Source organism: Apus apus, chromosome 3, assembly GCF_020740795.1.
Source record: "Apus apus isolate bApuApu2 chromosome 3, bApuApu2.pri.cur, whole genome shotgun sequence".
Taxonomy (NCBI): Eukaryota; Metazoa; Chordata; class Aves; order Apodiformes; family Apodidae; genus Apus; species Apus apus.
In genome coordinates, this window is record NC_067284.1 from 35,316,647 (window position 1) to 35,329,237 (window position 12,591).

At 40.9% G+C, this 12,591-nt stretch overlaps 1 protein-coding gene across 3 annotated transcripts in view; it reads right to left on the bottom strand.

Moving 5' to 3' along the window:
• Positions 1-3,633: 3,633 nt before the first annotated feature.
• Positions 3,634-12,591, bottom strand: part of LOC127382192 (ectonucleotide pyrophosphatase/phosphodiesterase family member 1-like) — a 58,003-nt gene continuing 49,045 nt past the window's right edge. Inside the window, exons 20-25 of one of the 3 annotated variants that reach the window (XM_051613454.1) lie at positions 11,202-11,356; positions 9,434-9,569; positions 8,388-8,468; positions 7,214-7,346; positions 6,338-6,494; positions 3,634-5,500 (exon numbers count right to left, since the gene is read on the bottom strand). In XM_051613454.1, coding sequence (XP_051469414.1) covers positions 5,333-5,500; positions 6,338-6,494; positions 7,214-7,346; positions 8,388-8,468; positions 9,434-9,569; positions 11,202-11,356 — 830 coding nt within the window. In that variant the 3' untranslated portion in view covers positions 3,634-5,332. Of the gene's footprint in view, positions 5,501-6,337; positions 6,495-7,213; positions 7,448-8,387; positions 8,469-9,433; positions 9,570-11,201; positions 11,357-12,591 lie in introns of those variants that run through there. The other 2 variants (XM_051613456.1, XM_051613455.1) reach the window with 2 other exon arrangements.

Sequence of the window (12,591 nt, forward strand, 5' to 3'; positions counted from 1 at the left end):
GATCCATGAGATATACTACAATTTATATGAATAAAACCTTCCTCAGTCATAGGAAGGGTTTTGATTCTTTGGACCCCAGTAAATCAGTCTTCCCACTGCTCTCGTCTCTGAAAATTGTAGTCAAGTGTTAGCTGGTGACAAGAAAGTTAAGAATTTCATAAAAAGCTTAGGAAAGCCTATTCTTTTCCAGGTGGTTTGCCTAGATTTCTACTGTCCTGGAACCGTATTTCTTTAGAAAATTTACACTGAGCAAACCAGATCTTTTTCCAGTTATCTCAGATCAAACCAGAAGAGGGCCAGAGATGACCAGCAAATGCAGCTGCATTCATTGTTTGTTCAAAGTCGATTGCATCCATTTGGTTTTCAAACTTTGCACATCCATAAACAATTTGTTTTGAAGAGCAGAACCAAGTGTACATCCTTCCTTTCTTCACTGTAAAGGGGCTGGGTAGTTTTCACCTAATTACAGCTCTATAACAGAGTGTAATTATATTTTGTAGTGGACTGTGCCATCTTATGCAGCCAGCAGGTATAAATCTAGAAGTTAATTCACCATCCTCAAGCAGCACCCTTTCTTCCACCCACAGATTCAGAGCTCTGGCACAGATGCAGATGGCAAAGGTAACACAGTCAGGTAGGGAGAGACATAAACAACTTCTCTTTCAAGCCCCAGATGGAGGCTAGTGCTGAAACCATCTTGCCAGAGTGCCATAAATGGACTGTAACATCATCTGGACCGACTTCCAGTCCCTCATGTATGCCTTATGGACATGACCACAGGGCGCTTCTGTTGTCTTCTAATCAGAGGGAGATCAGTCAGGAGCTCTGAGGTGACTCAAGGTTTTTCCTTTCCACTATATTAATTTTATTTCAGCAGAGAAACTAAAAATAGAAAGAGCTAAACATGCAATAACAGGCAACACAAATTTAACACGTTGTGGCTGGGAAGGAATATGATAATTTGCAATGGTGTCCTCTAAAATCTGTTACCAGGCTTCCATAATTATTGCAAGTTTGTCTGTGGTCTCCATAGCAGCCTTTCCTGAGGCTCAAGGCCGGTGTGGTGACTCAGAGTGGTTCAGTGAAGGACTTGGACTCCTTTCCAAGGGAGTCTGAGTCACAGGATGCCAAACCTGGACTGGTTTCCTGTAATATAGAGGTTCTTGACCTATGGCAGATGTGCCACTTGTGGTACACAAGCCACCTCAGTGTGGTGCTCCAACACCTCCCAGACATTGCCACAGGGTGCATCAGGGTAAGCAGGAGGCATTGCTGCTGCTGCCACTGGCAATGGTAGTACTCAAACAAAATATTGGAAACTTCTGCTTTACTTAAGTTGCTAGGCTCACACCCTGTCCCTGAACTTCTGAGAAGGGTAGAAATCAGTTTGCAACAGCACCACAGTGAAAGAGCTGAGTATAGCCCTCACTGTGAGCCCTGGGATGGTTTCTGAACCTTATTAGTGGTGCTGCTATGGGCACAGAATGTCACAGCAGCTACCCTGGGACCCTGCTGTAGGAGAGGCCACTCACAGTGCTGTCAAGCACTGAGCAGCCACTCCAGAGTGGTGTGATGGTCCTGGCACAGATGCCCCCTCAGCAACAGGCTTGAGCTTTTTGGTAGATCTTGGAAGAAGGGAGGTCAGAAATGAGATCTTTCCTCCCAGCTGAGTGCCCTGACCACAGAGCCACAGATTTAGGCTTTCTTTCATATTCCTTTTTGTCTTCTGGTTCCAGTGAATCTCATTTTCCTGGAAAAGTGGGTGCCCTCCCACACAGCAGAGGCACAGCCCCTCCCAGCTTGCCAAGCCTGGTTTATAACGTTGTATTTAAAGGGATAATTATGTCCTGTGAATCCCCTCAGACTAAGGAGAGGCAGAAGCCAGGCCACCCACTCATCGGATGAAACAGGGCAGCCTCTGGCAGGTGCTGTCCCTGGATGGCTGCTGTACACTGGGCTGGACACAGTGGTGGATGCTGGATGTGTCACAAACAGATTTGCCAGAACATGCCCATTTCAAATGCAGGGAGTTAGATATTGCTTCAATTTCTTTTTAAAACGTGGTGGATCCTGAGGCAAATAAGAGCACGAAACCTGTAACACATTAGTTAAGTGAATTAATTACCTTGCAGTTACTGCGAGGGAAAGCAGACTGCAATTTAAATCCACACCAACTGAATACCTCTGAAGGCACAACTCCACATGCATTTTCTCAGCAGCAAAGCCATCCTGAGATGTCCTCTGCCCCACTGCTCATTTCTACCTCACCATCACAGAGCCATCAGCTTCCCAGGTATGCTAAGGTTTGCCTGTCCTAAATCATTTCATGACCCATTTCATTCCTGAAGTAATCATCCTACCCCACTATTTAACTCAACCTACAGTGAGACAGCCCATGCCTAAACCAGATGTCCCCTGTGGCAACTTCAAGCCCTTTTTCCTTTCTTCCTGACCGTAACAGCCACAAGGGCTAGATTAGCTCTGTCCACCCTGGAACAATCCTTACTGTCTCTGATGTCTTTCTTCCTCATCTTTCTTTTCCTTACTCTAAGCAAACATTATTGCTGAGGAGATGGACACTGGTCTGCACATCCTCTATATTGCTGGGCATCAAGTGCAGCCTACAGCATCTCCTGGTGCATTCCTCTAGATGGCCTGGTGACACATCCTGCTAGGCACATCCAATCCAAATGAGCTTTAGTCTGCCCCTCCACTGTCTTTTTTACCTAGAAGAAGGTCAGACTTCACAGCAGCTGACATTAAGAAGCAGTAACATTGAGTAACACTGGCAGTCATGTGGCAATGGTGTTGCTACAACACCCTCCAGTTTCACCTACTGAGAATGCCCATTGGAGCTCTGACAAGGGACATCAGCTGAAACAAAGTATTGTACATCCAGACACACAAAGCTGTAGGTTTTGATGTGACTGTAGCATGCTCTTTGGGTCCATTTGGCTTCAAAAACACAACCCAAGACCTGCCATGCCAAGGTATCACCAGCCACTGGATCCCATGAAGAGCACCAGCATTTTTTCACAATGCTCTGACAACACCATAAAAAATGTTTTTAAAAAGCAAAGACAAAGAAATAAAAATATGCATAACTATTTACACTAAAATTAAAACAGGATAGTTCTCTTCACTGCCAAGTTGATTTGTCAATTTCTAGCAAAGCCACATCCAAAACACCCTTCTCAGCCACTACCCTCTCTTGATGACCATAACAGCTTTAACAGCTGCTCTCCCTTCTAAAATCCTCTCTGGGTCAAACCAGTAGAGATCTGCTTGAAGCCCATTCTGTTCCACCTTTACCCAGGAGCTAGGGTAGCCCTGCCTCCTAACAGAAACTGGCATCACTTCACTTGCTGAAGACCCTAACATCTCTGCCATTTGCATTCAGGAGATAGTATCAGTTCTAAAAAAAAAATTAACACCTTGACCATCCTTCTTCATACCTTCCCTTCTAATAATGTATCTAACATTACAGTTGGAGAAGTTATCTTCAACTCAAAGAGCAGGGATTGAAGCAAGCCCCTCCCCATCCCTCCCAAAAAAAGTGAAATAGTGCCCTCCATCTACACCAGTGTTTAACTAGCCAGGAGCATTTGGTACAGGAAGGGTCATGAACAGAAGTTTACCACTTCTGGTGTTTTTATTGGTCACAGGCAATGTTACAAAGCAGTTACACTGAATAATGCTGTCACAGTCATATAATGTGAGGTTGCTACAACACATTTAAATTTCACACAGTGAAACTACTTTAAGAAAAAATAAAAAATCATGCTTGTAACAGAAGACAGAGAAAATATATTTGGTTAAAAGAAAAAAATGGTCCCAGGATTTCAGCCTGCTCAAACCGAAGTTAATGGAAACCCTTCCACTGACTTCAGCAGGCTTTGAATCCAGCCTCCAGCATCCTCTGACCAAGCTGTAAGGGAAAACGCCTCTCTGCTCAGTCACAGGCTGTTCATTCTTCTAACAAACTTGTGCGTGACGTATTTTCTTCTTTTTAAATGAGAAGAACATAAATGTGTAATTGACTATGCCAAACTTTATACACAACAGAGACAGTTTTGACTCAACAGCTTTAGAGAGAGTGGGAGTATTACTAAGGTGATAGCATGTTTACTGGAAAAGGAGGGAGTTCCTACACTCCTGAGTGCCTATAGCAGCTGTTTGTGTAGCCTGAAAGCTTCCAAGAAAGCTCATTACACACCTCTTCAGAACTTGCAGCTGGTAGTGTCTGCATTTACGATGGGTAACTCATGTGAGCTGGAATTTGGATGCAGTAGCACTGAGAACAGCTACAAATACAGCCAGGACCTGGTCATGTGTTGTCAACGGACAACTGAATGGCCTGTGGGCATTTACTGTAGTGATGAGATCTGCCATTGGAGAAGATCATCTTGCAAGTCTAACCAAGGCAACGGTCTTGCAAAATTACCTCTTCCTGGCAAAAATGGCATTTTGAAACAACAGCTGACAAATCACGCACCAAATTGAGAAAGACCTCTTTGCTTCAAGAAAGCAAAAATCTTTTTATCAAATCTAAGTTCAATTTGAAGCAAGATAATTATTTCTGGGAGCTCAGCGATCTTCCCAAATTTATTTCTTCTGATTTGCAGGTGAGTTGATGCATCCCATTCCTGCTTTCTGAGGATACATATACAACGTGCAAATTGTGCATCAAATTCTCCTTCAGTGTTGGAGACACCAGAGGGCAGCAACATACCAAGGCTTCCCAGCCAACCTGCACTTCAGCCAGGCATCTTTTCCATCTTGAGGAAGTTTAAGTTACCTCAGTATAGCTCCTTGTACCATAACACTGCATTATTTTATGAAGCCCAAAGCTCAGAATATATTTCCTGCTTCAAGAAAAACTGGAATGACAGGTGCTGTTGTTTATATTTCAATGGTCAAAACCGAATCTAGCTATTTCCAAGAACTCCATTTGGTAATCATCCGTATTTTTGAAGTAGAATATTGATTATATCCATGCTTTATAAACTTCTCCCTCTCCAGAGCATATAAAAGATAACATTTTTGTTCGTGTCTCAGACTGTGATGATCAAATGCTGTTAGCATTTGGTGATGGACAGGGTTCTACCACATTCAAGTGGGAATGACAGGAGCTGCCATCCTGTGTTACATCCACCAGGAGTCCCTGAGATACAAATATGGAACCCACTCTTCTCCCTACTGGCATTTTGGTCATCAGTTCTCAATAAATGTTCCAGCTTATTTTAAAAAATGTTTTCATTAATTAAAAACAGTCTATTTACAAATTAATTTTTAAATGGACAATGACACTCCACAGAAAAAAAAAAAAAAATCAGACCGTTTCAAAAGTTGGTAAATATGTCTTTAACTGTAGAATCTCAGATACTGGCTGTTTTCTGTCTTGATAGAAGCTGAGACCAGTAAGTAATTCTACATCTTTGATGCGAGCTGTATGAAACTTGAGTCTTTCTTCCACCCAGAAGGATTCAGACTTCCCATCCTATCGGGCCAGAGGAGGAAAACGGTGTTTGTGAAACTTTTTTTCCCAACACACATTCAAGCAATTGGCAAAAGACATTTTGATATTTTATAAAGATAATAAAAAAGTAACTGTTGGCAAACATCTAACAAAAAAGCAGATATTATAGTTATGAGCTTGCCTGAATTGAGGACTATATACCTGAGGAAGTAACAAGAACTTGTAGCTGCACAAGAAGAAGTTGGTGATAATGGGGAATAGTAGGCGAGGTCCAGCATCTATCCTCCATCTTGATGATAAAACTATTTCTGATAGCCCTGCCTGACTTGGGCAGTGATTTGTGTAATTCTTTGCTGTAGGACAGGTCTACACACCTTCCAGGCTTTATTTGGGTTTGTATATAGTGCAGCTATGTGCATTTCCATCACAATGCCAAGCTGCCTGAACTAGAAGCAACCAATGCTCTTCAGGAACATCTGTTTTATCCTTTTGGGTGTGCATTTGGCCCAGCCTTCATCTTTCTTTAAGCATGACTCATCTTCTCCTAGCTCTACATTTTTCTCAGCCCTTGACTGGATATTTGTGCTACTGAAGCCATGTGTGTATCCTATTGATAGCCTCAACATACTCTGTTGGCTGTAAGTTCGGCTCTTTGAACAGGGAACATCTATTTTCACATTTGAGTATATATACAGACTTTAACATAATTCTGTTTACAAAAATAATGTCTTCTCTCTCAAGATGATCAGGATAGACTGCACTGTTTTCACAGTCTTTAGCTAGTTATTCACTGATAGCCAAGTAAAACAAGCTCAAGCCTGACTCCAAATGTTTATAGGGATTGAACAGACTACTTACTGCACAGCTTTCACTGTTGTCTTCTCTGTGAGGTACAATGAAAGACAAAGCATCTAGAGACCCTTCACACTCCAGAGGCGTTTCAGAACTATTTTTACAACTAGTCAGCACAATAAAGAAGTGAGTCGGAACTGGAACTTCTGAATTACCAGGGTGTCTGAAACATAGAAGATCTTTCTGTAAATCCACCAAATCATATTGGCACAAAGAACAAATAAGAGCAATCTGCTATATTCTGATATATCTATTTTAGCATTCCACCTATTTAGCCCCAAAAAAGCTTAGGCCTGGAAGGAAAGTTCCAGAGTACTACTTTGCAAATCAAGTTCAGCTTGCATGCTGATCTAAGTAACAAGTTTGATGAGGTGTAACAACAAACTGATTTATCAAAAAATGTGTAAGAATCCAGAGTAGATGGAGAGTCCAGCCTGAGCCCAGAAAACCATCTGCCTGCTGGCTTGAACCAATTTAGCTAACCAGTTTATTTGTTCTCACAACTCCACTCACAACAAGTGGAACAGTGCCAGCTCAGGAAGTGTCAACCATAACACCATGGATAAGCTCTTGCCTGATCCACTCCTAGAGGCAATGTCATAAGATTTCAGGTGAGCAGACATTCTTCCACATAGAACAGCTTCATCTTCAGGTTTCAGGATGACAAATTTTGAGGGGGCATTTTCTCCTTGTGCTTGTTGCTTATTTCTTAGCTTTACACTTTTGCATCTGCTTAGGGCCATGAGACTGTCTCTCTGCACTGAGATAACCTGCCAAGCCCCCATCTCTGCAGGATGGTTTCCTTAATAACCATGATCATAATTACTTTTTGACCACTAATGGAGAGAAGAAACAAAGGATTAGAATGCAAAAGGTTCCCACCTTTTCACCTTTTCTGGGGTATCATAGAGCCCATCAGAGTCATAATCAAACACGGGACCACTGACTACATTGACACCGCTCCTGGCTCCAGCATATTTGGGTAGTAGGTATTGATGGAAGTAGTTCCATAACACTGAAACAACACAGTAATGGAAGTGGGAAACAATCTCCACGGTGGAAGCTGTTAATACAATTCTGCAGAGTTTTCAGTGGAGTGTAAACAGACATGAGAAGCTAAGAAAATAAAAAATGATACAGATGTTTACAGGTTTTAAAGGTCGCATCTAACTGAGCAGCAACACCACTGCATTGTGGTTTCCCAGTCACCCCAACCACAAACATGACAGAGGCAAAGCGAGGCTGCTCCCTTGTGGCCTTGGGCTTCTTTCCTTGGAAATCTAATCACGAAGAGGCTAAAGGAGGGAAGGTGAGAGGAGACCATGCTTGCCTGTGTCTTGCCCCCTATCATGTTGGCCTGGCTAGCTTGTACACCCACACTTAGGAGCTTGGAAGTATTCCACTGATACGATATTTTTAGTTGCAGTTAAGAGTTGATCACTATTCCATAAAAAAAAGAGGACACCTGTTTTGTCTGGAGGAGGTGCCATTGTTACCCTTTTTCCTCAGGGATACACTTAATCTCCCTCAGTGAATCATTTCATGTTCCCCCTCACCCAGGAAAGCCCAAGTCTTCACATAATTTCTACTAGAGACATTAGTATTTTCCTGTTTCCTTAGTGACTAAGACCCTAGATTCCTGCCTGAAAACTCATCTCAATCTGGAAGACATTCTTAAACTGGAAATGAATTTAACTCACATAATTATATATGATAACTGGGTTCTCTAGAAGATATTCAGTATAAAAACCTGCTTTGGTAGGTAGGAAAATGCAAACAAATTAGTCAAATATTAAATGGAGACACTTATACTATGCTCCCATATAATGAGCCAACTGATCAGGAATCAAACTGACAACAGTGGATCATTTTCACAAGATTGATAATCCTATTTCAAGTAACTTTTCATTGAGGGAAGAAGCCTACAGTCAGGTGTGGTCTTATTTTAGAAGCAGCTGAACAAGAGATGATTTGCATGATTTAGAAGCAAGGAAAAAAAAAACAGGAGTCTCTTATGTTCAACTGTGCACACAAAATATGCATACAAATAAAATACCTTTAAATGCAGGATACATTGGCACAATGTTGCTGGTAAGCAAGGCATCATAGTGAGGTTTCTTTGCATCCGTCAAAAAATCTAAAACAAAAAGGCAACTCATTACTGAGATTTGTTACTTTAAACTTGCATTTTCATTCTTTTAAAGATTGGTGTAATAATGTTAAGGTGGAGCTGACCTAAGCTTCACTTTCCAAAGCTGATCTGGGTCTAAATGCTAATTTCAGTACATGCAGAGTCCCATCCAAAATAAACAATCTTAGAAGCAGCGGCAATTGCACTTGTCAGACACACAGTGGTCAAATTTTCATGAAGTTTATAAATATCAGAACAGACTTTTGAATTCTGGGAAAGGGAATGAAATTCATGTCACAAGTGCCAGACCAACTTGTTCTGACTGAAGAATCTAGGCATAAAAATAAGAGCTCTATTGCAACTTTGCAAATTACACTAGATGTGGACATTTAAACAATCTACTACTTGGTACTTTATGCAATAAAATCAATGTCAAATGCTTCCAAATAAGTTCAGCAACAGTTCACAAACAATTTAACCACTTGGCAATGGCTAAGTACTTTGAGAATAAGAGCAACATTCCTCAGACCAGTGCTGATTTTTCTTTAGTAAAAACCACATATGGAGAAAACAAACTTACCAAGGCAGGTTTTTTGACTTAATGAAATATCTCTCAATTTTACTTTGGATAGTTCCAACAAACGTCATACAAAGTGAATCTGCAATTCACTAGCTTGCCAGACTTGACTCCACGTTTACAGATTCCTCCCAGTTTATTCTCTGAGAAGCCACTTTAGAAACCTGACAAGTTCCAAAGTTTTTGGGAAGTACTAAATGACTTTGGACAACCCACCAACTGCTGAATTGTCTAAAATGTTTGTCTTTCTCATATGCTGAAGTGAACTGCAACAATTCAGCAACTCCTGCTTCATACTCTGATCAGTTATCAAAAACATCTGTAAAAGACTATATCAACTACACTACAAGTTCTGTAAACCAGATAAGCTGTACAATGAAGACAATGTACTTACTTGGAGGAGAAAGGAATCCGTAAGTTAGGTGAGGATGATTGTTGTAAAACAAACATGTCTGGTTATGATTAACAGAAATACGAACATCCTTGTGTAAACAGCTGGAGAGATCTCCTGTAGCAGAAACCCATTTATCCTGTGCAACAAGAAGAAAGTATGACTGGTAAAGCAGAGAGCTGGCTTAAGAACAACTCTCATGCTGTGAGGGACTATATATTTAGCTGCAACTGCCTCTAATGGTGTGAAGGGACTTAATATACAAGAACTGTTTCTCTTTTGTCAGTGAAAACAAGCCCTTCTGTCCATTTCATCTATTCTGGAAATAAAGTGAGGAGAACTGCAAGATTCTACTTGAGTTTAAAACAGTCTTCCAAAAGGGAATCCAAAGACTTTATAGGAGCCTTCCAGTACCTGAAAGGGGCCTACATGAAAGCTAGAAAGGGACTTTTTACAAGGCCATGTAGTGATAGGACAAGGGGAAATGGTTTTAAGCTGAGAGGGGGTAGATTTAGATTAGCTATTAGGAAGAAATCTTCTACTGGGAGGGTGGTGAGACACTGAACAGGTTGCCCAGGGAAGCTGCATCCCTGGAAGTGTCAAGGCCGGGTTGGATGGGGCTCTGAGCAACCTGATCTAGTGGGAGGTGTCCCTGCCTGTGACAGGAGGATTGGAATTAGATGATCCTTAAGGTCCCTTCCAACCCAAACCATTCTGTGGTTCCATGATAAAAGATAACCTGCTCTACTGTAAATGTACTTGTTTATTCAGGCTAGGAATTGGATGCAGTCAGATGTGTTGCTGGCCATCTCTCTCCACTGGGCCACTTGTTATAGTAACTGTTTGCTTCGTGTCACTAACTTCAAAATATTTAGGGTCAAGTCAACTTTGTCAGAGTTCAGTTGAATTTAATTATAACAGTCATTATTTAAAACCTATGATTCCCAGATACTCATATCCAAAAATCATCCTCTTACGTCCTAATTCCTTTTAAGCATGATGTGGCTTCTGAATTTTCTTTGAATGGGAAAGGCGAACATGAAAAAAATTTAATGCACAAGATCACTGTTCTGCATGCACATGTGCATCTTAGCATAGGGTTCAGGACAGCAGAGACCAGATTAGTGTCCACCAACCTCTTTTTCTCTCAGTCACGATGATCTTCTGAGAGAAGAATCAGATCAGGGCATGAACCGCTCAAGACAGTCAAGAGATAATTTTTTCAAAAGGATCCTGCCACATTACAAAAACTGCTTTAAAACCATGAATCATACAACAGTTTGAATTGGAAGGGACCTTAAAGATCATCTAGATACAATCCCCCTGCACTGGCAGGGACACCTCCCACTAGATCAGGTTGCTCAGAGCCCTCTATGCTGAGACCAGAATTTCAGGACAGCACTGGCAGGCTGTATTAGACCTCCACTGCCAAGCAGTAAGCCAGTGCAGACTCATAGGGCTTCTGTATCAATAGCAATGTCCTCCTCACTTCCTGGTGGTTCTGCTTGCTCTGGAGGCAAAACTGCAGCTCACTCTGTGAAACAGGAAAGAGTCCAAGCTAATCCTTATTAATATAGGAAAGTGAAGAAAAGCACATACAAAATTCCTCCATTTATCTCATGTGGTTCTACATAGTTGCCTGGGAGATAATATCACGAGCAGTAGCCCCGCAGTACCGGCTTGCGACAAGGTCTAAGTAGGGTTCAGGAATAACTGACATTCATGCTTTTTACCTTTCAAAATTGCTTCTAACCCTTCTTTGTATACTTACATCTTTGCCAACAGTGTACGCACTCCAGAGAGGCATCCTGTAGTCCTTGCTGTATCCGCTCACATAGTGGTAATGGTAAAGGAGGCAGTAATTATGTCTCTTCTGCAGAACCCTGGGCCGTCCATAGGGCAAAGTCAGCTTCTCTATCTTCTTAACTGCAGCAGAAACAGTGACTGTTATATTTTAATCCATACTGTTGTAAAGCAGCTTCCTCTTTTATACACCTAAAGTTGCCTTAATTTTCAATCGTCAAACAGAAGTCACAGAAAAAAAACCATAATAAATCATTCTTACATCAAAGGTATAGTTTCTATGCTAAGACAACAAAAAAGTGACAAAGCCAGTACAAAACAATAATTTAAACTTATACTGTATAAATTAAGTTTATATTTAAATCAAAACATTTTGCAATTTAAAACAGGAGATTAATCTAAGTTGCAAAGCTAAAAGCCTTTGTTGACTTTGTGCTTCATTTTAAAGATGTGGGACCTGCTTCTATGTAACGTTTAGATGGGACAATAACCATTTGTGGTGATTTGAAATCTGCTGAGGGGACTGTTTTAGGAGAAACCACAAAGTCATACGAAAGAGTGACAATTAAAGGACTAAGAAATATAGAGACGTAAATAAACGATAAAGCAAAATACTAGCTGGATTTTCAGATCTGCAAGGACTTGCTCTATAATGAGTGCATAGTCACAAAACCTTCCTTCACCCTTTCTTTCACAGACCATTTCTCTTTAGAAAGTTTGTGTACAGGGAAAGACATCTCCAACTGTTTTTTGTAAATTACTGCACAAGGTTTTTGGCAGACCCTTGCCTAAGGCACTGCCTGTTTACAGGCCAACTACTGAATATGATGGAAGAGTGAAGACTTTCCTTTAAAACTGTACCAGAAAGAAGCTATGTGGGATCAGCAGACACTAAGTCATTAGACAGAAGCTGAAGCATAATTTTGTTGCTAACTCTGCTTTACTTTGGGAGTCAATACCATTTATTTTAAAGAAAAAAAAAGCAAGCAAACAGAGTGGTAAGAAACACACGCACTTGTAATCGTCTGCTGCAGTCAAATGTCAGCAGAAAGTTTCAGTTTTTAGCCCCTAAGGTAGATTACAATTTCATCAAACCATTGAATATTTAAATTTTTATCCACTGGAAACAAACAAAAATAAGTTTAAAGTTCTCTGATGCAAAACAAAAACTGAGGAAAATTAGCACATCATGGAAATATTATTTCAAAATAACAAAATATATGCAGAACTACAACTTCAACTGTTTTAAATGGAGAAAGAAACTGAGCAATGAATGCTGCAAGTGTTTTCCACAGTAATTCCACAACACAAAAAAGGTCAAGATTATGACGTTTATTTCTCCACCTATGACTCAGAAG